General features: G+C 41.1%; 3 protein-coding genes across 5 annotated transcripts; all 3 read right to left on the bottom strand.

The window, feature by feature from the left end:
• Nucleotides 1-937: 937 nt before the first annotated feature.
• On the bottom strand, nucleotides 938-14,047 carry LOC147148877 (tyrosine-protein kinase CSK-like). 3 transcript variants are annotated; one of them, XM_086028975.1, is made up of 13 exons: nucleotides 13,593-14,047; nucleotides 7,937-8,015; nucleotides 7,698-7,811; nucleotides 7,489-7,613; nucleotides 7,125-7,344; nucleotides 5,849-5,942; nucleotides 5,693-5,758; nucleotides 5,436-5,535; nucleotides 3,850-3,940; nucleotides 3,704-3,777; nucleotides 3,087-3,282; nucleotides 2,903-2,989; nucleotides 938-2,277 (listed from the first exon to the last, which is right to left on the bottom strand). In XM_086028975.1, the coding sequence occupies exons 2-13, from the start codon at nucleotides 7,943-7,945 to the stop codon at nucleotides 2,083-2,085; spliced, it is 1,371 nt and encodes a 456-aa protein (XP_085885101.1). In that variant the 5' UTR covers nucleotides 7,946-8,015; nucleotides 13,593-14,047; the 3' UTR covers nucleotides 938-2,082. The 3 variants fall into 3 exon arrangements, with proteins under 3 accessions (XP_085885101.1, XP_085885102.1, XP_085885103.1); XM_086028976.1 differs by lacking the exon at nucleotides 13,593-14,047 and adding an exon at nucleotides 10,683-10,707 and having other exon boundaries at nucleotides 7,937-8,014; XM_086028977.1 differs by lacking the exon at nucleotides 13,593-14,047 and adding an exon at nucleotides 10,514-10,556 and having other exon boundaries at nucleotides 7,937-8,014.
• A 1,315-nt stretch (nucleotides 14,048-15,362) lies between these two features.
• Nucleotides 15,363-20,492, bottom strand: edc3 (enhancer of mRNA decapping 3 homolog (S. cerevisiae)). The gene is made up of 7 exons (XM_086029590.1): nucleotides 20,353-20,492; nucleotides 19,826-20,013; nucleotides 19,179-19,396; nucleotides 18,747-19,091; nucleotides 18,508-18,661; nucleotides 17,619-17,836; nucleotides 15,363-17,126 (listed from the first exon to the last, which is right to left on the bottom strand). The coding sequence occupies exons 2-7, from the start codon at nucleotides 19,987-19,989 to the stop codon at nucleotides 16,792-16,794; spliced, it is 1,434 nt and encodes a 477-aa protein (XP_085885716.1). The 5' UTR covers nucleotides 19,990-20,013; nucleotides 20,353-20,492; the 3' UTR covers nucleotides 15,363-16,791.
• Nucleotides 20,493-22,031: 1,539 nt separating this feature from the next.
• Nucleotides 22,032-25,739, bottom strand: LOC147148875 (uncharacterized). The gene is made up of 5 exons (XM_086028678.1): nucleotides 25,291-25,739; nucleotides 24,274-25,217; nucleotides 23,907-24,063; nucleotides 22,605-22,765; nucleotides 22,032-22,493 (listed from the first exon to the last, which is right to left on the bottom strand). Exons 1-5 carry the CDS (start codon nucleotides 25,433-25,435, stop codon nucleotides 22,347-22,349), a joined length of 1,554 nt encoding a protein of 517 aa, XP_085884804.1. The 5' UTR covers nucleotides 25,436-25,739; the 3' UTR covers nucleotides 22,032-22,346.
• Nucleotides 25,740-26,933: the final 1,194 nt, after the last annotated feature.

Here is a 26,933-nt window from a genome sequence, read left to right as displayed (position 1 = left end):
GTCACAGGTATCACTGAATGTCATCAAAACCAGTCGGGGTGCAGAGCCTTTAACACGTACGAACATTGGCGATATGAAATGCAACTAAGATGACTCTGGTATGAGGAAAATCCTGTGGAGAAAAAGCAGGCACAGCACTCTGTGGGTGGTATAATCATACAAAAAGTATGTGGCCCTGACTAGGATTACCAGTCAGAAAAAAAAATGTCTTTGCACTTCCTTCAGTCAAAACGTTCAAGTTCTTCTCCCGCCTTGATTTGGCGTTACGCATGCGCAGTATGGATACCGCAAGACATTCAAGTGGCTGCCTGCCATCTATCTACTTACATTTAACAGCTAGGTGTTTGACCTGCATATAGATGTAAATATATATTATCGGTCCATTTCAGATATCCACAAGTCTATGCTTCCTATTAACAATTGCCATTTCAGATATCTGCAACGTAATTTTTCCCAGGACAGATGACATCACATTTTGTTCACATGGGATCATTGAAGATATCTTTAATGTAGTTGCAGATACCTGCTATGTGAATTCCAGCTATCCAAAATGTAATTACAACTAGTTGACTATTTTGTAGTCAGACTGAGCTAACCTGCAACTGACATGAGCAATAAGGGAGTAAATAGCAATAAATGAATTAATTGCCTTTAACCTTGGTCATGGTTGACGTGGCTAGTATACTATAATAATGTGTAAACGCGCCAAGCCTACTTTTGGTGACTGATAATGTTTGAACGTCAATATCATGGGCAATGGCCTGTTTCCTTGTTATCCAACCAAGAAAAAACATGATCACTTGAGCTTGACTTTTGTGTCTTGGTGTGTATGTCCATAAACTATTTCTAGACAGAAAACAGGGCTAAATCTGTTGTTGTAAATTTTCTTTGTGGACAAGCTAAGTAACAATGTTTGTGTAGCACAAAAGAAGATACATTTACTGGATTTGTACTTTATTAAAATTTGTAAAAACAATACTGTGTCAACTTAAAAACATGCACACCTTCCGTTCGTTTTACACCAGCAGTAAGATAACAAAAAACAAGATTATGATAATGCACTTTCACATTGATTCTATGTACACTCATCATGGGCATGAATGTCATGTTCATTCGGGGCTTTTCATTATTTCAATTGTTAATTTCCCAGAGTGAAACAACTACTTGTTGCGACTTTCTACTTGTCATACATCTTTAAAAAATATTGTGTGCAAAATATTGAAGTTATTTCGAATTTCTCTAGTCCACACACGTTCAGGCTACAAAATAGATAGCATATATATTTTAAAAAAACAAAAACATGAAAAATATATATTAGAGTTATGTCAGAAGCTTGTTGCTACAAAATAAAGTTACAACACTTCCTAATGAACATTTAACAAAATATTAGTGGGGTTGTATGTAGTCCATATGAGCCCATGTGTATTTATTTATTTATTTTTGTGCCCAGTGTACATTACAGAAATGCGAAGTCTAAATGCATGTTACATAATCATTACGCCCTGGGGAACAATAAGTTCAAATAAATCATTATAATCCCCCACGGTAATATGAGTTTCCTGCCCATAACGGGCGCAACTATAACTGAAAAACAAAGAAAATGTATCGAATCAAAACGCTTCTCCAAAAACATAACAAAACCAACCTGACTCACAGTAGACCCTAAATGGTGTTCTGATGTTGTTTCCAGCAATTCCAAAATCTTTGTAACATCCCCAAGCCAAGAAAATCTCCACACCGTCTTCACGTTCATCCTTAAAGGCTTTGCTTCGCTTCAGTATCAGGTAATAAACGATGCATACGCAACATGTCACATATTCATCACTTGTTTGGTGCACACAGAGCACTGCGCGGCTTCGCGTTGTCTTCGGCTCATGCGCGCGTGAGCATATAATAGAGCAGTCTTGGGGGTGAACTTGCACCGTGTGTTACAGGAAGGAAGTGTTGAACAGATGAAACTTCTCAAATCAGAAACATAGCAAGGCTCATTGAGGCTTAAGAAACATCGAGAGACATGTCTCAACTGGTGTAATGTGAAAATTGTCAAATGATGAGGGTAGAAGGCGCCGCGCATGTGTCTTGTCAGAGCTGTGTGCCTGTTTGCCGGAGCTCTTTTTTGATAACGACTAGCCGCTCTTTCAACAATTTAAAAGTTGGCCGATAGTCGGGGTTCAAGTGCCAGCAGTCCTGCATGGTGATATAGAGAGCTTCGGGACATCCGTCCGGAGAGTGCATCCGATATCCCCTCTCCAATTGAGACACCACATGTATTGATTGCTACACGATGGGAATAAAGTTGAGATGAGTTGTAAACATGTTTTCAACACACACAAATAAAATGGGATTAAAGTTGATGTGTTTCATCTGAATTTTGTTGGGCGTAAAAGTTGGAAGCAATTCTTAAAGGGGAAGTCAACCCAAAGATTTTTTTTCAAGCATATGTTCTATGCAGGCCTACTAGTTAAAACAAGGTATTCCGATTAATATTGCGTTAGTGGAATATGAGAAATCCACCCGTTTTTAGCTAGCTCAGGGGGCGGCCATTTTGTCACTTCTGTCGACTGAAAATGATATCGCAGATGCTCAGGGCTCGGACAACGAATAATTATGTCTCAGCTTTAGAAAACAGGTGAGTCGTGCCCAGCCCGCCCAGCTTGGCAGAGACCAGTCTGCACAAAATGGCAAATGTGCAACTACACTGATACAAAAATAATCGATCTGCAGGCATTGGTGTCAGAGTACTGCTGATGAAAATAGAGCCGTACGTGTGTTTCGACCTTAAAAATCTGGTTAAATCCATGGGAATCGACATCCGTCGTAAAGCGAGGACTCCCTATACTTCGCATTAGCTGTTCACTACTCCACAATTAACGTTTTCTTTTGTTACATCCTGCGTACTTACCATTTTCGGGTAAGGCATTCGACCAAACGAGTAAATCTCCCAAAGCAAAACACCAAAACTCCAAACATCTGATTTGGTGGAGAATTTCTTTAGAGGAAGAGACAAAAAAATTGTATTGAAGATGACTTTCAGCATTTGCTTGATATGTCGTACAACAAACTTCTTCTCCACTTAACAAGGGTACCTTTTGTTTGAGGGCCTCAGGTGACGTCCACTTGACTGGCAGCTTGTCAGTATCCTCAAGGGAAGACACCTTCTTGGTCAGACCAAAGTCACTGACTTTAGCGACGAGGTCCTCCGATAACAGGACATTACGGGCTGCAAGGTCTCGGTGGACAAAGTTATTGGACTCCAAATACACCATGGCATCGCAGACATGCCTGCGAAAAAGAACAATCCGCCAAGCATTACACAACACATAAATAAAACGAAAGTTGATTGAATATGTTGTTTTGTTGATTGATTTTTTTTCTCCATTAATGCAATTTGCATTCTACATTCCGTGTCATTATCATACTGTTATGCTATTACTCATAATCATAGTCATAGCCTGTAGAAATTTACGCTCATCTTGACATATTTATACTAAAACTCATGTCTTACACACCATAGGGCTGAACAATTAATCAAATTCAAACTGACATCACAATGTAGTAGAATGCAATTTTCAAATCAGGAAGGCTGTAATTTTTGTAAAAAAAAAAGAAAAAAAGAAAAAAAGAAAAACGGTCATTTTGGTCATTATGATTTGGCCTAAATACTGTTCAGTGGTTGTTTACTGCATACGTTCGATATACACACAGTGCAAACTTAAGAAGAGTAACATTCGTGAGTACTGTCCGTCCTCTGGAGCGTAGGTAGTCCACCAAGGTACCCTGAAAAAAAACACACACATATAAGTCAGGTATTAAGGATGTTGACAGTCGACGAGACAGACGGACACTCACCTTTGTCATGTATTCAGTAATGATGAGCAAACTGCCGTTTGCCTCTGATATCACTCCAAGCAGCTTCACCAAGTTATTGTGACTTAATTTCCTTTGAGAATAGAGTAGAAAGTAGGTGACTTTGGAGTTTCTTCATTTTTATTCAGGAATACTTAACAATAGATTCTAAGTTTAACTACAAGTAGGGAGGGAATTGAAAATGTTTACAATTTTGATTCCAACATCGTACTGCTAAATAATAAAAATTCTTCCTAACAATTCAAAAATTCAGGAATTCATTTAGTCTTTGAGCATATGAGACATGGTGGTCATCCGGCTTGGTCCTGCCCCAAGCTCGAATATGCGTTTACCGCCAGTCTCCCGGGTTGAGTCGGTTGTGCTAACCAGCAGGCTAAGAGCCCAGGTTGCTAACCTACAGGCTAATGCTAATTTTAAAGGCTCTTAAGCAGGGAGCTTTGACTAGTGTACTTTTACACAGTGAGAACTGGCATATGTTACAAATGTACACAGCACAGACTCAGTTTTTGATGTTAAGTGACCAGCGTAACAGTGACAGTTGTCTCTTTAAGCAAGTCATCCCTTCCCTTCACCCTTCAAGCATGACTAATCGATTTAGGCTCGAGCCAGCTGTCACACAAATGTAACAGTCGGATTAAGCATGGGTTGATTTTGATTTGTCTTGGATGTTACATTAGCATGGCAACAGTACTATATCAATTCCCCAAACTTCAAAATAACGATAGAAAAGAACGAGGGTTATATCATTCAGAAGACATTTTGATATTGCATGACGTTATGGGAGCCAGGTTGGAAAAGTTGCGAACCTAAATACACGTCTCTCCGTGTGACGTCATCACTCATTTGCGACATAAGAGCAATCGATAAGCGGAACCGTCATGCAAGCAAACAAACGATTTCTAGGAATTGAATTCGTGGAAACCGGTTTTCGTTTCTAATCGCTACCTGATAGCCTACCTAAAGCCTGATAATTTTGGATTGATTTTAGTGTGTTTAATAAGTTAAAATTAAAGGGGAAAAAAGCTAATTGGCCTATCCTTCCTTCTGTTTTTCTGCGTGTGGCCCTCTGAGGAAAACGTTTGGACACTCCTTGATTAGGCAGTGTGTATAAACAGTATGAGTGCAAATATCAATGGCATCTGATTCCGTGAAAAAAAACTCCACCATACAGCATTTTTTAGCAAAACAGACTAAGAAACAAGTAACAAATGAACACTCCCATGTTACATCATGCGCTACATCACAGTGATTATGTCAACTGCTCAACATCACAGGGTATGTCATTATTTTGATACCTAATTGGCTTAAACTGTTTGTTTGTTTTTTCCCCAGGGAATCAGATGCCATTGATATTTGAGCTCTTAATGTTTATACACACTGCCTAATAGAATAAAAGAAAAGGAGTTTTACGTGGAGTGTTGCTTTAAAAGAGTCTAGCATTATGTTCTTTGAATTGGTTGATATTATTAAAAATGAATGGAAGACTGATGGAAACTGGACACAATACAAATAGTTAAGACACAAAGGAGCATTAACGTGAATGCTTTTAATTATTCTGTGTTACTTACATCATGACAGAGGCCTCTGCAATAAAGGCCTGCGCGGTAGTAGTATTTTTTAGGCACTTCACAGCTACTTGAGTCTTTTTGTACTCAGCCAACAAGACTTCTGCAAACAAAACAACATTAACACGTTAACATTGACCAGGCACTGTCACGGCAAATAAACCATAATGTGAAACATGCAGGAAAGTGATAAGAGTTGTTTGTGTTGTGATTTTCTCATTTACTTGAACAAGACAAAAACAATTCAAATGACTACATGCCTCCAAACTCTCCCTGTCCAATGCTTTTCAGTAACTTGAGTTCCTTTCTGTTCATCACCCAACCACCTGTTGGTAAGCCAAAGACAGGAGGTATGCAACAATCACGCATTACTCGCAGTCTGCGTGTGACTATCAAAGCACTCAAGCTAGACTCACCTCTCAAAAATTCATTTTGGACAGCGACAGTCTCCTTCTCCAACTTTGGATTGATTAGACTAGTACACAGCCCATCAGCTTTGCTTTTGTAGTGCTTTGGAAAAGAAAGAAAAAAAGGGAGACAATCATTCTGGGTTGCGGGAATGACCCAAATGGAAATAAATTCCTCTAATAAGAGTGGGGGGGGGAAATAGCTGAGTTCCAGATTATTATTTTTTTAATCCATGTACTTTCTGGTTCATGTTGAAATGAAACTACTGCAATTCATCGGTCTGCATTTTATCCAGACCAGCACAAACATTTTATGGGTACTAGCTCCGCACATGGACATCATTAATGTAGTTTTTGGATCCTGCTAACAAACAAACTAAACAGCTACTTATTGGGTGATCAAAAAACTGCTCAACTTTTTTTTCCTGGTAAGAGGTTTAACTGACACTGCCCTGAGCAACTGTGATGTCCCTTTCAGTCGACAGCAAGTGGCAAAATGGCGGCCTCTTCAGATGAGAGGTTTGCATTTTCTCTAAAGCATTAGCATTAGCATAAGTATTGTAGCAATATGGAATAGAGGTACCGTACACTCTTAGATTCGCCTTTTTTAGTGAATCTTGCAGCTGTTGTAGCCAGTGTGTGCTAACCATTAAAGGGAAGTCAACCCAAACATACTTTTTACAAGAATATGTTCTATGCAGGCCCACTAGTTGAAACAAGGCATTGTGATGAATATTGAGTTTGTGGAATAAGAGTTAATCCACTCGTTTTTAGCCATCTCCGGGGGCGGCCATTTTGTCACTCCTGTCGACTGAAAATGACATCACAACTGCCCAGGGCTCCTGTAACAACCAATCACGGCCCGCATGTTTTCTGAAGCCGAGCCATATTAAGGCCTTGTTTACACGTAGCCGGGGTTTTTTAACAAACGTATCCGCAGACCCCCCCCGCCTTATAGGGCTAACCGCAGGCTTATATCTGCCGTTTTCAAAAAACCTGGCTACGTGTAGACAGGGCCTTAGTCATTATCTGAGCCCTGAGCATCTGTGAAGTCATTTTCAGTCAACAGAAGTGACAAAATGGCCGCCCCTGCAATGGCTAAAAACAGGTGGATTTTGCTACTTAATTCATATTCCAAAAAACGCAATGTTAATCAGAATGTCTTGATTTAACTAGTGGGCCTGCATAGAACGTATACTTGAAAAAAATATGTTTGGGTTGACTTCCAGTTTGAATATGACTAAGGAAGACAATTACACAATGAAATGTTTCTTTTAGGTTGTACCTCAACCAGCTGGATGAGGTTGTCAAAGTATGATTCCTGGTCAATGGTAAGCTTGCCGTTGTCGTATATAATGTGGTAGTGCTCCACCTTGTCGTCGGTGCTCAAACACAGCGTGTAGTCTCCTGGAAAGTTGGTGCTCTCTTTCACCAAGAATTGGCCCATCTCCGGTGGGGAGAGCAAGCGCTCGGCCTGGAGCCGTGTTATTTTGCCATGAAACCATCTGCAATGACAACCACAGAGGTGCCATTGTTTTACATCTAGAGTAAAAGTATTTGTATGTAAAAGGAATAGGAAGAAGGAAAAGACACAGCAAAAACACTTTGCGCGCCAGGAGCAAACGAACAAAGCTAATTTGGGTACTCACGGCATAAGATTCAGCTCGTTGCAATTTTCCACAGATGCAACGTTGCGACGCAATTTCTGAATGCACCTGGTGGGAACTTCCCCTTCATGACCCGCTTCATTTTTAGCTATACACCACTCTGGATCCTGCAAGACATTGAGCAAAAAGTGCATGTTAACCAATTAGCAGTGTTTCCTTCAAGAGAAAAAGCGCACACACACGAGCCTTACCTCTGTCGCCGTAACAATAGTCAACAGATCTCCTTCGTTAAAGGGGAGGTGGTGCTCTAATGAGCCCTTAAAGCTGAATCTGGCCACACACACTGTGCCTTTGGGCCATGGAGTCTATTGGAAATCATACACATCAAAATGCGGGCTTATTTTTGTGTAGGCATATCGTTAACTATTTGAACGGTTGCGGTAATTTAGAAAAAAAAACACAACAAATTCAACAAACAACAGTTTTTCACCTTTGCCATGCTGAGACGGTCCAAATTCCCTCACAGATGACGTCTTCTGCCTGCAAACATTACCACCGGTGCACACGCCTAAAGAAACAATCAGAAAAATGTACACTCAAACAAACAACATTCTCAATAATTAATTATGGTAATGACAATGTCATTTTGTTGCCTAATCACACCACTGTAGGCAGGGATTACGGTTATTTAAATTTTCATTTTATATGATAATCGTCACTCTCCTCATTCGCTATTTTTATATATTTTTTTATACTATAGTATATGGATTAATAATTTCATTTCAGGTGTAGAATCGAATGATCTGTTTAACTAAGGATGTACCCGATTTTAACAGAGGTGGCCAGCAACCCGAGCTGACATTTAAAGTGGAAGTCAACCCAAACATATTTTTTTCCAGAATATGTTCTACGCAGGCCCACTAGTTGAAATACGGCATTCTGATTAATATTGCGTTAGTGGAATACAAGACCAATCATGGCTGAGTTTCAGAAAACAGGTGAGCTGTGATTGGTCGTTACCTAAGCCCCCAAGTGCCAAAGTGCCCCCTGAGCTAGCTAAAAACGGGTGGATTTCTCATATTCCGCTAACGCAATATTAAGCAGAATGCCTTGTTTCAACTGGTGGGCAGGCATAGAACATATTCTTGAAAATATATGTTTGGGTTGACTTCCCCTTTAAGGCAAAAAATATCTATTTGTTGTCAAACTATGACTTCGGTTATTATTTTAAGCGGTGATCATATGCTTGCTAGGCTAATTGAAAACTGTAAAGTGGTGAGAATGGTTGCCTATCATTGACTAGGAAGCAGGCCAGGCTGTACCTCGTCTCTCATCTAAAGTCAGCTGTTATAGACTCCGGCTCACCTGTGACCCAGAACAATATAGATGTATAAAAATTGTAATTCTATATTATAATTTATGTATGAGTTATCATGCTATTAATAAAAATAAAAAGAAGAGTTGGTCCAATTCACACAAGCTGCTCCTCTAGCTCGGCCCGGTTGACAGTGAAGGAAAGAATCTTGACAGCAACTCTGGAATCTAAATTTGTGCAGATAATTCCATGACACGCACACAACAAACAGTGGCGTTGGGAAGGGCCGCCATGGAGATGACACAGTGGACGCAAATAATGAACACGCCCCTGTCAAAACACTGCATTATGATGTTTAAAAAACAATCACAATAAATGACTTCAAACCTGTTTCTCCAATAATTATTTGAACCATTACACAGCAATGAATACATTCGAATAAATAATCACCTAGAATTTTTTATCTTCTTCTTACTATGAAACCGTTGCTGTGTTTACTTTGTGTATCCACTGTTTTTCGGAAGCACTCCAGACAACTAGTCCTGTCACTTGATACAAATTCACCTCCGGCTATTGGCTCAAATGACTTTTCGTCTAACGTACAAAGAACCACTGTCCTCAGTTTTCAAGATAGGACAACTTTTGTGTGTGCCTGAGCTCCCCTGAGTAGCCCAAACCGGTGCCTGACCAATTAATACATTTAATCGGCCGATATCAGCCTCGCTAGTGGTAGTTTGTCAAAGTTGTTAGTCAGAAGCCCGTTTAAAATAATAGGCAGAGCGGCCTGTAGGCGATTACTATTTGGTCCAGCCAGACAAAATGGTGGATAGACGGACGGTGGAAGGGTACCCCGGCTGTAGGCGGAAGGCGATAAGCAGACCGCAAATTTTTAGTAAAATGCTTTCAACCGCAATCAACTGCAATGGGAATGAGTTGCTAATGAATGAGTTGCTAGCACCATTTCAAGGATCAAGAATTTGGAAATGGCTTGAAGTTAACATTCAAATTATGGAACTAGTTAAACTTATTTATTACAAGTTCTTTAGGTTGTATGTTGTCAACTGGTAATGTGCTCATATTTTTGTTATATAGTTTTGTTTCGATCGCATTGTCCTCTTTTCTACTAGATTAAAAAATGCTCAGGAACCTGATTTAGTGTGATTCCTTATTTTATTTTATTTATTTTTTTAATATTGCTTTGTTGTAGCTTGTTTACTTACAGTATTTTATTTAGTTTACAAAACAAGGTGTTGTGGACCACTCAGGAACCTGATGTAGAACTGCTCTTGCTTCTTGCTTGTTTTTTTTGGTTTTAATAATTTTTCATAACAAGAAAGATGTTTAGTTTTTCTTTAAAAGATATCCATTGATGAATAAAAGGTTGAATTACCTGTTTGTCACTCACTGTTAGTTAGTTCATGTAATTATAACAATGGAATGTTCCATTTTAGAGGTTCAAAGGTTTGTTTCCTGCCATTCAATTCACGTTTGCACATGATAGAGCGAAACATGCACTCAAGTCTCAGCACAATATAAGCAAGCAATGAAGGATAACAATAAGAATAAACGCAACTGTAAAACATGGACAGAATCCCAGGGGCGGATCTACAGGGTGGCCAGGGTTGGCCAAGGTCACCCCTTGTCACAGTGGCCACCCCCATACCATAATGTTAACATTCACACAAGTCATCTGGCGAAAATTCCCGCATTTTTTCACATTGCAATATGCAGCAGATAAGAGGGACTTCATACCCTCCGGAGTGCAGCGGTCCTCTGTTTTTGCCGTCAAACTGGTTGATCAACATCAAACTCTTATCTTGTAAAAGTCGGACGTTGTTTTCACTGCACAAGTCAGACTGCGCCCGGCAAAACAGCACAGAAATGCTGACGTTATTCAATGCAGTGAGCCTCGTAAACTCACCATAGTCTCACAATTACTTGTTCTTCAAATGTCGGATTAAGTTGGTTGTGTTGAAACCTTTGGCCATGCTCCCCGCGCCAGGCACCTTTTCATGGCATATACAGTATTACAAGACGCAAACTCCACACACGCAGCAGACAATGCTATGTTCACAGTCACACCAACTGCGGTGCTCGGAATATTCGATCAAAGCCTTTTACTGCCGATCAAAACATCCGATCACCCGCAGTTCATGCTTCGCAGCCTCGTGTTGCGTCCCTCGCCTCTGCTCGCAGCGGAGGCGCAGCTGCGTTAGGGAGCCTTTCTGGCGGCGCGTTTCAATTGGAGTCAATGTAGCTCGCGCGGGCGGGCGCGGTTGCGTGCAGGGCGGCGCGAGTGATGATTTTGGACGGAGGGACGTCGTCGCGTATTAAACAAATCAACTTTTTTGCCATTTCGACTCGCGGCACCCAAGCATAAGCGGACGTTTTGATCGGCAATAAAAGGCTTTGATCGAATATTCCGATCACGTAATTTTTCACAAAAATCGGCCGATCATGATCGGTGCCCGATCGATCGAAGCATCCCTATTCAAAAGGTTAGTAAAATTTTGTTGACCTGTGTAAATACAATATTTTTTGTTCAGACTATGTGTGGCCTGGTGTCAGTAAGGATCCCTGGCCCAGTGATTGGGGAAGACACCAGGTACACTGAAAGCAATTATTGTGTCAGGCAGAGAACAAGTACAAAGTAGGAGGGTATGCCCCAGAAATAGCATCATGACTCTCCTGAATACGCACAACAATGCAGGGTGGAAGGATGGAAAAATAAAGGACTATCTGTCAGCAAGGAAAGATATTTTTATCAAACTGCTACACTGACGTACGATATGGGTAAAATTATTGAGTGACACCTAGCCAACACACCCATTCATCCAGAAGAACAATTGTGAGTTGTTGTCTCTCAAGACTTCAGAATCTCTTTCAAATTCATTTCTGTTCGGTTCTAAAGTCCAGCTCTTGCTTAGTTGTTTTTTTTTTTAACTACAGACTGACCAGCCCTCGAATCAAACCTGTGATGTCCATCCCCATTAGTTGAGAATTGAGCACACTCGTACGCAATAACAATGACACAAGTAGCAGCAGTACTAGTTTAACTACATTTTTCAATTGCAATGCAGTTTTCAACATCAAATCGCTTTACAGTTGTGAAACGTTTTAAGAGATCACTTTATGACCTCACATTATGCTGCTAATACTGACCGAAGACGTTGACTGCAAATTGAGGGGGAAGCTAAATAGATTATGGAAAGTGGGCAGCTGGATATACAGTACCTGGAAAGTGGGCAGCTGGATATACAGTACCTGTAATGCAGACCTTTGCAAATTACGGGCCGGGGGCCACATCCGGCCCACCCACAGTCTCTGACCGGCCAACACAGTCTGACGGTCTAATCCAGGAGTGGCCAAGTGCGGTCCTCAAGAGCCACAATCCAGCCTGTTTTAGGTTGATCCCTACGGCAAAACACCTGACTCAAAGCATCAGGCTCATTATCAGGCTTTGATGATTTGACTCAGGTGTGTTGCCATAGGGATAAAGCTAAAACAGGCTGGATTGTGGCACTTGAGGTCCGGATTTGGCCACCCTTGGAATCAATCTGCTTTTATGGAGGACTACAGAAATCAGACTCTTGGGAAGTTGAAAGTCTGAGCATTTGGACAATTTCAGATGAAAAAAAGTATATAAAACATTCATTGATTATCAAAAATAATGATGAATTTATTTGATAATCGATTAGTTTAATGAATTAATCATTGCACCGCTAATCTCATCAATCCCCATCGCCATATTTTACCATACCAATACCTATACTACTTAATGAGCCCTCAAAGTCACTCAAGTTTACTTTCTGGTGTTTACTCTGCAAAACCAAGATCCAACGCAAATTTAATGACACGCATTCAGGTATGTACAGGTTGGAAAAATGAACATACATAAAGTCCAATGAAGCTGAAACGTAGAACTTGGGAGTTGTGTTACTCAAAAGTACTATTTGTATAGGTTATTTTCTCGAGAAAAACAAATTGTTGTGGTCCATTTAATCAATCAACTTGATATTTGGTAACTTAGAAAAATGTACATTGATTGACCACAGATGCAGCTATAATTCATTGTTTAGTAATTGCTGAGTTATGTTAATAATAACACAGTGCTTATACTGCATTAGTCAATTAATATTGATATTACAGTAAGAAGAAAGAATATACAAATATTTTAATATTAAGTATACTCCAATAGTATCATAACATTCGAAATGTAATTTTGTCTTTAATTAAGTGCTCCCCAACAGAAGTATCATTAATATAGTTTAGCTTTTGTCAATTTATTATTAGTTACAATACATTTTACATGTACTGTAGCTAACACTGCATGCATGCACACACACCGTGGCAGCATTTTATACTTGTTATATCTGTCCAAAAACATTGAAAAACAATTTCTTAGTCTTAGTTTTTTGTTTGAGAAATTTTGTGCTGGTGCGCCAATTCACTCTCATCTTGTGCGTCTCCTGGGGGAGCTGCTTACCCCCAAGTCCAGAAAACCCAGTGACTTACGTCCCTGAATCATGGTACACTTCTAATAGTGTAAATGGCTATTTTGCTATCATTTAGCTGTTAGCATGCGCTGAGCCGTCGTGTTCACTGGTTGTTATCCAAAGGCACGTGGTAATCTGTTCTCAATACAAGATCATATCAGCACATGCTGGTGAGGTGACGCAGGAGTTATTAAATGGCAGTACTTATTAAATGAATAAATAATGTCACGTGTTATGAATGAAATACATTTTAAAATGTAAGTAAGTAACTTACAAACTAACAGATCCAAAACATTGGAAGTCAGAAAGGCTTTAAAATAAATATTTACTTACCAAAAATATGGATCTACGTGACTCCAGGCAGTACTACTGCCCAAAATTCCTTGTCATCTTGGGGACAACAGACATTCCCACGCAGGAAAAAATTAAACAAGCGTCACTAGAACTGGAAGCTCAAAATCAATCCAAATCTAGTGGAATGTCACAGGTGTCCCCAAAACATCCACAAATACGCCAGTGAGTGCGGAGCTAAACGCGTACAAACAAACAAATAAGTGACAAAGAAATTATTCCAATACGAGTGGGAAAGATAGAACAAAAAAAAGAAACTAACTACACTGTGACTAGTAAAATACTTGTTTGGTTAGATCAGGAACTCGGTTTGCATCACACAGTGACTCTCCCTGCTTCAAATTTTTGCCACACCTGAATTTCACATTGCGCAAGCGCAGTATTCCCGTCGTGGCATGTGTCTAGTCGTAGTACGTCAAAGTGGTCGCCATATTGGGACAGGTACACCAAACTGAGATGACAGGAAAACCCGGACACAGTATAGTAGTCTGGAATATATTGAGCATTTTCAACATAAATATGTCCCCAGTTAAGGTATTAAGTCTCATTATATCATAAAGATAATTATCAATGAAATATTTCCATAGTTCTCTGCTGGCCTGCTGGTACACTGCAGAAGTATGACCTATATTTAGAAACTAGTAAACTACATTATAATATTGGTTGCATCAAATCATATGAATTTCCAACAGTTGATTCTCTTTATTTGTTTCTCTTGGCTCAGGTTGCACTGCTTCCAGTACGTGTATGTTTATACAGAATTGGTATATTGCCATGTCAATGTAATCTGCTCAGGGACTTCAGAAACAGCACCGCTGGCCAATTCACTTTAAACCATTAGCACTGGGACTTATTCTTTAACCAATCAGCAGCTGGCAGCTGGCCGCAGCGTCTGCATTTTTCTGTCCTCTGATTGGTTGGTCAGAGCAAAAGTTGTTTGACTGGTGAAACACGTCTGTAGAGTCCTGCACTCTTTTAATCCATGGAAGAATCAGCATCTCTGGTATAATGTATTTTTTTTATCCCCCCCCCCCCCCCCCCATGTTATTAAAAAAATACAGTATTGAATCCAAACTGTTCCAGAGGATGTACATGGCATAGTTGCATTATTAATTGCATTTTATGGTAGTGATGGTTTCTATAATTGCAACGTGATGGTGGTATTAATTTAAGAGGTAGTAAGTCACCTCCGAAGGTCCAGGAACCAAGTGCATAGCCCCCAATTGTAAAATACCAAATTTAATACCTTTTTTTTTTTTACATAAAAAAAAAATACACTCACAATTATAGATAATGTAGACTCCTTAAAGCGGACGTCAACCCAAACATATTTTTTGCCAGAATAAGTTCTATGCAGGCCTACTAGAGTTGAAACAAAGTATTGTGATTACGATTGCTTTTGTAAATATGAAAAATCCACCCGTTTATAGCCAACTCAGGGGGCAGCCATTTTGAGACGTCTGTCGACTGAAGAAGACATCATAGTTGCTCAGGGCTCAGGTAACAGCCAATCATGGCTCATCTTCAGAAAACATTATTTCAAATAGTGGGCATACATAGAACATATTCTGGAAAAAAATATGCTTCGATTGACGTTCTCTTGAAAAAAATACTCCACAGGGATATTTGCTGATGGAGAACAAGCACAAGAATGTTTGCTTGACCAATTATAGCCATGCAGAAGGTCAAATGTTACATGTATAGGTGCTTGATTGCTGTAATTTAAGAGAGCTGAACAAAAACAGTTCAACAAAAAAGGCCAACATGTTTAATTCTTTCAGTCTGCAGACATGACACTTTAGAAAACTGTGACAAAAATGTACTTGAAACCATGAAATGCATACAATCTCTTCTACACCAAACAACCAAGATGGATCAAAGGGTGAAAAACAAAGTACAGCACGAACATTTCTGAACAGCTTCAACAAATAAACTAGAACACGGCAATAACAGCAGAATAAGTGTGAGATTCCCAGCGCCACTGGAATAAAAAAAAGCCATTCACAATGGTTCACAATCATTAATGCTGGCTGAATCATCAGGCTTGTCTTGTCACAGGTAACACACCGGGCCTCTGGAATGTTGGAAAAACTGACAATGCTGTACTCAAGTATTATCGAAATGAAAATGTAAGTCAAAATGATATTTATGTAACTGAAAATGCGTAAATGTGCGCATGTTTTGACAGTTAACAACACAAGTGAATATGGCCCTATCCCATTATAGAATGAGCCCATTTCCCTGTCCTCTGACGAAGGCCTCAAGCACAACAGAAACCAGTGAGGTGTACTCTTCAAACCTGAATTCTACTTCACAGCATGACGCTCAGCTCTGACTTCAAAATCACAATATGTGAAGAAACGTCCCAAGTCTCAATCGACAGTCTCCAAAGTGGGCTGCATCATCTTTCGTCGTCCATCACCGTCTCTGCTTTTTTTCTTCTTAAACTTTTCAATGTACTTTTTGTAAGCTTTAGTTACAGTTGTTTCTTAAGAAATGTTTTGCTTTTCTTTGCAAATAATTGTCCACAATGTTTTGTCATGAGTGACCCACCACTCAAGAAAAGGAAAAGGTAAAAATAGAAATTGGCAAATGAAACGTTTAACCCGTCTTAAGATGACAACAAAATAAACACAAGACATGCGGTATCGTTATACTGCAGCCCTTTTGCATCACAGTCCACCTCAGCACAGGAAAAAAAAAAAAGAAAAAAAAGTAGTCACATCGAGATTATCACCTTTGAAGTCAGTAGCTGCCAGTTTGGTTAAACTTATGTCAGTGACTAAAATGTAAGAAATACTATTTAATTACTCGATGGCTTTGGATGGCGTTTTGATAACAATATTCAAGTCAAAGATTGTCCAACAAAACACTACACTCTATAAATGACATAAGTTGACTTTTAAATAAATTCTTGTTCCAAATATTACATAGATACAATCGTATCTACATAATTACTGCAGCCCCTAAAGCTGTTAATATTTTACTGTAATCATCTCTCTAATTGAAAGCTGTTCTCCCGCCAATCCACAAGCATGAAGTTTTGAACAACTGGTGAGCTCATTGGTCCTCCAGAACGAGCGAGAGGTCACATTCACATGGTGAAAAGTCAGCATTTATAAACAATCTGCGCAACACTCGAAGCTCAGGAACGCTTATCGTTTCCAGAAGTGGTCCGTCCCATTAGGCCGAGTGCAGCGGGATGACAAATTTGCACCCAAAAGGAGAGAGGTACTTGATGCCCACTTCCTGGAACACCTGGCGGGGGACGCCGATGTCGCACAGGTAAACCCTGCCGGCCCCCTCCGCTAGGGGAAGGGGGAGGCAAAGAGAGAGGGACCACTTGGCCTCCACTGCCTGGCCCTGTCCACTCACGGGAGGATCCAAGCTGAGCACCGGTGCCCGGTTCTGGTTAGCCCATTCTGCAGCTGCTCTGTACCAAGGTTGATCCATCAGGAATGTGTTCTCATGGCAGTCGAGGCTGTTGATGATTAGATCCACGGGAGTATCTGGCAGGTCTGTGCAATCAGACAAGATATCAACTTTTTGACATCGGTGAACCATTACAATTAGGGCTTGTGAACAGTACACCTTTCCATTATTTATTTGCGAATGGGCAATTCTACACACACTTAATAATACAACTTAATTTATATAGCGCATTTTAAAACAGCTAGAGATGTAACAAAGCACTTTACAAAACAATAAATTAACAAATTAAATTAACATAAAACACTATATACAATTGACACCGGAAAAGAGCTGAAAAAGTCAGTCTGCTTCTCCGTGGTAGTGGTCGCCACAGTGATGACATGTTTGGCACAGTTTTTACACCAAATGCCCTTTGTGACGCAACCCACCCATCGTTCCTGGCCGGGGTTCAAATTCGTCAAATTACTTGATTATTCGATGACTAATCGATTGTGTAATCGATTCTAAGAAGATTTAAACATGAAAACGACTTAGAATGAACTATAAACAACAGCTAGCACGACCAAAGATATGCTCACCTTTGATGTTTGACACTAACTTGCCACTCGTCTTATTGAAGAGAGTGAGCTCGCTGGTGACCGAGTCGAGCATCTTGACAAAGTTCGGAAGGAAGAGGACGACCTCAACTTCGTGATTGGCGAGGTGACGACCGCAGCTGATGCCCTGTGCCCCCTGCACATGCGGGCCACAGAGTAGCGCCACTGTGGGACGCTGGTGGAGATTCTTTGGCGTGAACCTGAAAGAACACAAATTCAAACTAACAATATACTGCATGGAATTTATTCATGGCCAAGTAGCATCCTCTGATCCGGTAAGGTCAATGAAGAGTATTTCATAAAAAATTATAACAAAACCAATATGAACTTAACTACAACTCAACAAAAAATTTGTTGTTGTCGTTCAATTAAAAGTGAAACGCACATTATATGGGTTCAATAAACACATTTGGAAAATACTTTTCATAAAGTCAATAACTTCCAAATTTCTATTAGTGATTTTGATGGTTTCTTATGTAATATAGCCTAAATTCTTAAAATGGCGAATCTGGGGTTTTCGTTAGCTGTAAGCTAAAAAACAGAAGCAAAACATCAAATCATGATAGTTTTTTTTCTACCACCACCACCACGAGGCGCTCTAAAGCCGCCAAGTCATCCTGATGCCCCAGTTCATAACCTGGCTGTCATGTTGGACCTTTTTTCAAAATGTTTCCCCCTTCCCTGCTCTTACTCAAGGCCAACAATGAGGCACTCTCAAGCAGCACTTCAAGCGCAAAGCCCCGGTCTCAGAATTCACTTTACAAGGTCTTTAACAGTTTGGTGGTCAGACTGGTTCATCTGTATATGTATCCCCTCTACAAAAACATGTACATAAGGAACCTTATATCATTTAGCTTTCCATTCTGCTTACCTATTAGGCCCACCAAGCAGCGTGAGCGCCATCTGACTCGCACACACGCCGGTCATCTCAAGTCGCCGCTCCAACGTGAGGCCATAGCGCTCTGCCACTGACAGCAGACGCTTGTGCAGTTCATAAGCTATACTAGGTACAACCAGTCCAGAGTCTATATGGAAAAAAAAAAAAAAAGCAAGAATTGAAATCAACTATTTCGCACATTGGCTCATTCTGTTGCATCGTCAACAACATACCAGTGCAGTATTCTTTGGTCCCAGGTTGTGGTACTGTTATTTGTCTGTACACTATAGGTTTCCCCTCAATAATGTTCTCATCGTGGCGGTAGCGCGAGGGCGTCTGCTCGTGAGGTGTACCACGTGACCGCGCCCCATTACGACGCTCCGACGTGTCAATCTCTGAAAAAACGGCCGCTTTGTCGAAAAGGGCCAAGTTTCCCTCAAAATCAAAGTCCGTGTCCAGGCCGTCGTCCATGCCGTCCCCGAAGCACTCATCGTCCCTTTGCTTCATCTGGCTGCTACCGTTTTTCACCCCATTCTTTTTGGGGGTGGCTTGGTTTACACCTCGACTGCTTGATGACCCTGCAACAGTGAGCATACATACGTCTTACTAACAGAGCATCGACGAACAATTAAATCATAGAATTCTGGAGGAAAGTGCAAATTTACATGAATTGTGTCTTCGCCTGAAGCCCTTGGGGACATCCAGATGGCGGTCTCCATAGCTTTTGGAGCAGTGTTGCGGAGAGTTGGCTAGCTCTACAGTCCGAGGATCACCTTTTGGTACTGAAACCGGGGCACTGCTTGTATTAGTGGACACTGAAGAGCTGTTCTGAGTATATGCACCCCTGATTTCTAAGATCTTGAGGTCCTTTATGTCAATGGCACTGCAACAGGAAGGTAACAAATTTGTATATTATACCGGTATATGTGTATACACCACTGAATGGTCACTGACTACGTTTACATGCAGCCAATAAACCTTTTAAAACATATTATTATTGGCAGTATTGAGGCCATGTAAACTTGCGCAATAACCCGCAATAATTTTTTAAAATGTAATATTAATTATTCATTTCATATGTTGTCTGTATTGTTGAAGCTTGCATTCAACAAAAATGGTCAAACCCACTGATGGCCAAAAAATGATGCCTTTTCACTGGTTTTCGAGAGTCATATCTACAATGTGTCACAGGAAAACTACATCCCTAGAATCGTCTTTAAAAGATCTGTATGGTAATTCTGGATTGAATATTTGAAATTTTACACACATTCCTAGATTCCCTTTTTTTTTTTTTTGTCGTCACAAGCTTTACCTGAATGTGACCTCTGGAACAGGGCACTTGACTCCATTGTGGAAAGGTTGTCTGAGCGAGATGGTTTGACAGGACTGGTCCACTGATGACACCTCTCCCTGATAGACTCCCAATGTTGGACCACAGTTGATTGACACCAAACTACCCAGCCAATCCGCAGCCATGCCTATCAAAACTCACGTGTAACCCTTAATAAAAACGGCACAAAAGAACTTTAAAAAATAAAATAAACCAGCGCTGCAAGACAATGCAATTCAGTATGTGGGATTCAAATGAAATACATGCTTCATGTCCTACACGTCAACGCGAGTGTGTTACGAACACCTAAGCTGCTAGCAGCTAACGTTAGCGCGAGCTACTGTCTTTCTCATTAGTGCGGCGGCGTAGTCTAGCGCGAGCAAACTAGAAGGTTAAGTAGAAAACTTTCTTATTAAATGTACCCGAACGCGTTCTTTATCAACAAAACACACGAATGGACAACCAGGTTAAGTACTTCAAGTGAATGAATTTGAAAATTGCTATCGTACCGCGCTTGTTGAATGGTTCGCTAATGCTGCTGCTGCTGCTAGCATCTGGATGAGTGCTTCCGGCTTCGTTTTCTTCTTCTTGTAGTGTGTGACGGCGATTGGCAAGAAAGGTTTAGGTGCATTACCGCCACTTAGTGGAATGGAGTGTGAACTATGTATGCCTACCAACCTACAATATTTCTCCCAAATAATAATTGGAAACAAAAGAAAAGAAAGAGAGGAATAGAAGAACCATATTCCACCCAGACAAAACCATCCAAAATTTTGATTTTAAATGTTATTATATTAAATGTTAGCCATAACAGTTGACTTTACAGTCAGAAGCAATATAGAATTTGACAACTTCTGCGATTATTATTCAATATTTCTATCATAGCCGTTTTCATTTTCTCCTTTTTTTCCCAGCAGATTTATCATCCGCCTTTTCTCTCTTTTTAGCAATGTGTTACATGTTCCATATTGGCATTTTCCTGACTCATGCTTTCCTATCTTGAAAAGTGTACTGTTCAAATCTGTGTGTCAAAATCTAATCCTTGATATTCGTACTTCTTATTTTCTGTCACTCCCAATCCATCACTTCTCTCCAACTCTCCTCTCCTCTTCTGTAAAACCATCTTCCTTACCTTTCATTGTCCCACAGCTTTTGCCATGTTTCCCTTTATGCTCAACGTCATGTCTTTTTCCTCTATTGGACTTCAAAATGTGGAACGCCAAATCTCGCTTTAAAGCCCAGGTATGATCTTTGGTTAAATATGTATTCCTTTTCTCTGGTAGACAACGCTGATAAAGGTCACTGTAGTCATCAATCAATCAATCAATCCATGGAGTGGTATGATACCTGTTCACCGGCCTATCACAAGATGATAGCAACACATTCATATTCTTGTTCATCATTTTGATTTCAGCTTGTAGTTGACACGAGAAGCCTGCATTAGGGTTTAGTCTTGATGCCAGTTTACAAGGAAGATGAATAAAATGTGGAGCCTGCAGACAATGCACGTGTTGGGACAAAATTCCATAACAAGGTTTGAAATGTAACGGTTCGGCTACGTTAACAACACTCCCTTTTTCACTGTATGAATGTACAGCGTCAACATGTGATCTTTTACTACGAAAACACTAGTTACACTCCACAGTCCCAAGTGGAAGACACACATATTCATGCATTGTAAATCCTTGGCCTCGTATGACTCCACCATGTGATTATTCACCTTGAGTGACTGCGAGCGAGGTTATTTAGTCAATTCAGTATTAGCATCTGTAACAGATGCAAATTAATATCATTAATGGCATAATCGCAGCACACAGACGACACCATGCGGAACAGCCCCCGCTCATCATTATGCTCACACATATGTGCACTAATACCAGCTCCTGCATTTATCAACAAGGCGTGCGGTAAATTTGCAGGGGTGTCGGCATTAATATACACATTCTATAATCTCACTCATGAGCCTCTCTCCGTTGGATGAATAATCCAATCGTTATTTAAAGCGGAAGTCAACCCAAACATATTTTTTTCAAGAATATGTTCTGTACGGGCACACGAGTTGAAACACAGAATCCTGGTTAATATTGTGTTTCACAAATATTGTGTTATTACAACAACGTGGCATTTGAATAGGGGTGTGTAGACTTTTCATGTCTCCTGTACCCACAGCTAAGGGATGAGTTAGCACTTTTCATTACATGAGATGATGTAAAAAGACCAAAAATCATTTTTCTCTTTTCTGTTTGAAATTATTGTTACATTTAATTAATTTTCCGTAGCTGCATAGCCACTGTGGACATGCAATTTCTTTATTTTCATAACATTAGCAAAGACATGTTTGTTGTTATTGCATGTGTTGTACTTTAACATGTACAACACATGATGAGACATCAAAATAAGGCGAGCCATTTTGAAGTCACGGATACTTCATGGCAAAAGTGACCATTTAGAATTTGGTATGTTGGATGGAGATCATATACAGTACATCATGCCCAGTCTGTTTCTATGAAGGTTCTGGTTGAACCGTGTGCCATCGTGACTGCTCCCCTTGCAGGCTGCACGTGTCCCTCCAGTGAGCAAGTCCCGCATCCGCAGCCTCAGCACCAATGAGGACTCGACCGAGGACTTTGCATTGCGAGCGCACGTGACTCTGTCATGAGGTAACGCAGGATATGGAATCCCTTCAGCAGCCAGTTCAAATACAAAGTACTGATAAAAGATACATGCTCATTGTCACTCGAGTGTCAAAAAGGAATCGTACCTGCACGATTATAAACTCCAACATGAGTGGTAATTGATTGACGTCTCCTGGAGGGAGGTCAAACAGGAAGTAGGAGTTCCACACAGCAAACGAGGCTCCTTTTGTTTCTCTGCTGCTGATCACGAGTCCCTCGTGATGCAGCTTGATCAACACCTGGTAGTCTATACACAAACACTGAGCATCAACGATGTGGGAATAATATCACAATAACAGATGCTCTCACTTATGGGTGGTTATGCATTCATCGACAGATTTTGAGATATCCGCCTGCATTTGTTTTTGAAATCTCTAAAAAAAAAAAGTTAAAATTTAAAAAATAATCTGGACTCTTTTATATTCTTAATGTATTCAAGCATTACAGTTGGAAGTATTTGACTAAAACGAAGCTTATGAAGATGAACAATTGCTTCATATTTTGATTTTAATTTGTTCCACATTGTAATTTTTTTACTTCAACACAAAATGATTGAAGTGAAAGTCAACCCAAAACATTTGTTTTCAATAATATGGTCTATGCAGCCTCACTAGTCTAAAGTTGATATTCTGAATAATATAGTGTTTGTGGAGTACAAATTAAGCAGCAAAATCCACCCGTTTTTATCCACCTCAGGGGGCGGCCATTTTGTCACTTGCTGTTGACGGAAAATAGTATCACAGTTGCACAGGGCTCAGGTAACGACCAATCACAGCTCCGCCTTCCAATGTCACACGACTAAACTCAGAAAACAGGTGAGCCGTGATTGGTCCTTATCTGAGCCCTGAGCAATTAACTGTGATGTCATCTGCAGTCGACAGCAAATGACAAAATGTCCGACACCAGAGACGGATCAAAATGGCTACTTAACTCGTATTCCACAAACGCAACATGAATCAGAATGCCATGTTTAGACTAGCGGGGACGCATACAACATATTATTGTGAAAAAAATGTGGGGGTTGACTTCCACTTTAAGTGGATCCTGCATATGAAATTGAGATGATAATGGCTGCCCACTGCCATGAACATAATGCCCAGACATGCTAATGCAAATAAAGATTAGCGGCACACTGGAGAATGAAACACTTTCCTATGAGGATTGTGACTAGTAAAGGATTAAAGCACAATGTCATTTAAAAGGGGATGATCTCCCACTTCATTCAGGTCCTGTAAAACATCCCATAATCCCCTCTAACATTAAAAGCAAAAGGGAAATATTTTCCCTCTCCCGCTGGCAAGGGTGTCACCGCAGCTTACGTAACGACTCAACGCACGGTGTCAGGGGGGACACGGGGTGACAAGTTCAAGCGGCCAGACCGGTTCTACCTGGCGCGGCTGACGTGTGAACGAGGTTCTCCAGGTTGTCGGCCCTCAGGACGGCCACCTTGATCCGATGCGTGTCAGGGTTATAGTGCAGCAGAATCAAGATCTGTGGAGGACAGCTAAGCTCCTTCGACATCTGTACATCCTGATAGATCCCACTCTGCAGAAAGGGCACAAGTTCAGAGTGAGGAGGAGAAAATGTACGTTTTACGGGTTATTCAGCATTATAGTAGAGCAACTAGGTGCACTTGTAAAATGACTGTCTGGCTTTTCTTTTTTTTTTTTCAAAACTGTGCTCCACTTAGTAATAGTTGTGCGTAGTTGTACTACGTCCAATGACAACCAAGATCATTCTTCTATGGACCACAACCTTTTCGAGCGCCCATTTGTTCGAATGGAGCTCTTTGGTGAGGCGAATCTCACGACTTGTACTCCAGTCTCTTCCGCCACATTCAGCCTGCAGCTCACCCACAGTGCTGCCTGTCAGTCCGCGTCCGTCCCGAGTGTACACAACTATTCTTAGGGTGCACCTTTGGAGGTCCTCTGCAGACTTCACGTTTAAAACCAGGACTCGGCTGAGGCCGCTCTGGATTGACGCTTGTACGAAACAGGGGTGGAGAGGCGGAAGGCAGGCCTGCACCGACACCTCATCCAACTTGTGAGATGACCCTGTGAGGCCGAGGACTGTGATTGTCAGGGTTTGTGTATCTGGGGAGAAGAGTATTGCGTAATTGAGGTGGGGTGTCGTCGGTATTGATGGTTTGCAGCTGGTACTGGAGCCGTAGTCCAACGAAACCAATGGGATCGGTTCCTCGGATGTGCCGGGAGAGTTTCTGCTGAGCCTGCTGCGCTCCTGGTGTGATATACTATCGCCGGTCACAGTGCAGCGTCTCTGCAGGGCCTTGGATAGCAATTTGGGGAAAGATGGCAGGGAAGTATGGCTGGTGTCTATGGGTTTATAAAGAGGAGGGTTGCTGGGACGGCGGAGTGAGAAAAAAGTCTTGGGCTGCTCCTTTCGGGCATTATTAGAGAAAGACCAGGAGGGAAATTTCCCCTCAAAAGGGGTGGGGCTGGTGAACGCAGACGGGTAGTCCAGCGTATCGCCGTCCAGCTCTTCGTAGTGAAGCCTGGATGATGACGAGGGCGCCGCCGAAGGTGGCGCGCAGCGCTCCAAGCTCGCAGGCTCAGGTGACATCGCACTTTCGTTGTCTTCGCCACAACAAATGTGACTCCGCCACCAGCACAGAACACATCCCAGGAGTAAGCACAGACAGAAAGTAATCAGGCCAACCAGAAGGAGAATTTGAAGGTGGACTGCAGACAGAGAAAACACAAGTGTTTTTGGGACAAATGACGGCCGAACATGTTGAAAACGTCTTGGCTTTACCTTCAAGTTGTTTGGTGAAGAGCACCTGCACAAGAAGCCAGAGGAAGAGGACCACCATGATGAACTCGATCATTCCCTTGCAGCAAAACAGCACCACGGACTGCCACAGAGGTTGGCCGGGATACTCGTCATCGTGATAAGGCATGGCGCCCACCGTCAAACTTGCGAGCCAAGTTACCGAAAGCTAAGTTTTGGCAAGGCACCGAAACGTCCTCGGCTTCAGCTTCCAACAGCTCCTTCCTGTCAAAGCATCTTCAGCCAACATGACAGGTTTGTGCAAATATCCCAATACTACACAGTGCGAGGCTAGATGTTCTTCCTCGGGAATAAAAGCACATAGAAACAAGATTATCGTAGTTGCTCTTGATAAAAGTAGGACAGTGAGTTCCTCATCTCGAGTGAGTATGCCGGTATTATTGTGATCCAGAGGGTGGGGTCTATGAGCGGTGATCTCCATCTCATAATGCCTCTCATGGTGTCTGTCTGCTTCTTTCCTAGCCCACACTGTACCAGCTGTCGATCCAGCAGCATCACCGCCTGATAACCTATCCCGACAATAAATCCCACCGTCCGTCCCCGCGACCTCGTCCCCGCCGCCCGTGAAATCTTAGCCGCCGAGTTCATTTGTTTTCTGCTGTCTGTTCTTTATTACAGCGGTGGATTGCGATACAAGTTTTATTCATTGTGCGTAATTACATAATTAGATAGACTGTAACGTTTGTGCATCACGATTAATTCATTATGATTGTGCTTTGTCTTGGCCAACTGAGGGCAGCATTATACAGACATACGGTAATTCACAGAGACGGCCCCAATTCTTCTGTAAACTGCAGTAATGGTCGATTTATTTATTTTTGCGGAGGATAATTTGCCTGTGAGCATTATATTGTCTGTCTATGTGTGTTGCTCCATCATTTGTGTATTCGGTGCATTGTTGTATACAGCCAAGCTGACTTTTCCTAGGCAAACTTAATGGTTGTTTTAAATGGACAATTTGTAATTCTCAGCTTGATGTTTAGTTTGACTGTAAACTTCAACTGGGCATGGCATTAAACAGTGTGAAGCCTCTTTTTTTTGAAGAACTGTTCACTAGAAATTGTACTACTGGCGGGTTGTATCTTGAGGAATACCTTTCATGTCGGGTCACTTGCATCTCAAGACACCACTGTATTTAATTTGCTGCATTCAATTTTGGATCGGATGGAATTTCTGTTTGGAACGTACATTCTTGGAGAGTAAACACAGAAACGACTTCAAAATATAAATCAATGATCTCATCAATCTAATACGATATTTGCGAGTTCATGAAGAAATTGTGTACCTCAAATTTACTACTACTCAATATGCACCACTTGAACATGGTACATTCACATTCTTAGTGAGGAAAATAAATAAACAATTCATTTTATTAAGTGTTATAGTGATGCACCAGTATAACCTCTGAACCCAATTTCCTGCAGTAACGTTGTTGAATCGGTTATCACGAGGAGGGATATTGCTTTGGAAAAGAAATAAATTGTGTACTGATTAAAACTTTGAACTCGGTTACCTTGGCTCAGTTATCTTTTAAAATGCATCCAGTCTGACCGTTATTGTGAAATGGGCGGATATCACACACAGGTTTGTGAGTGATTGGTTAAAAA

This window comes from Filicampus tigris, chromosome 4 (genome assembly GCF_054856515.1).
Source record: "Filicampus tigris isolate MCC_2025a chromosome 4, RoL_Ftig_1.0, whole genome shotgun sequence".
In the NCBI taxonomy this organism is placed as follows: Eukaryota; Metazoa; Chordata; class Actinopteri; order Syngnathiformes; family Syngnathidae; genus Filicampus; species Filicampus tigris.
Note: the sequence above shows the minus strand (reverse complement) of the source record. Positions and strands in the feature narration are given on the sequence as shown.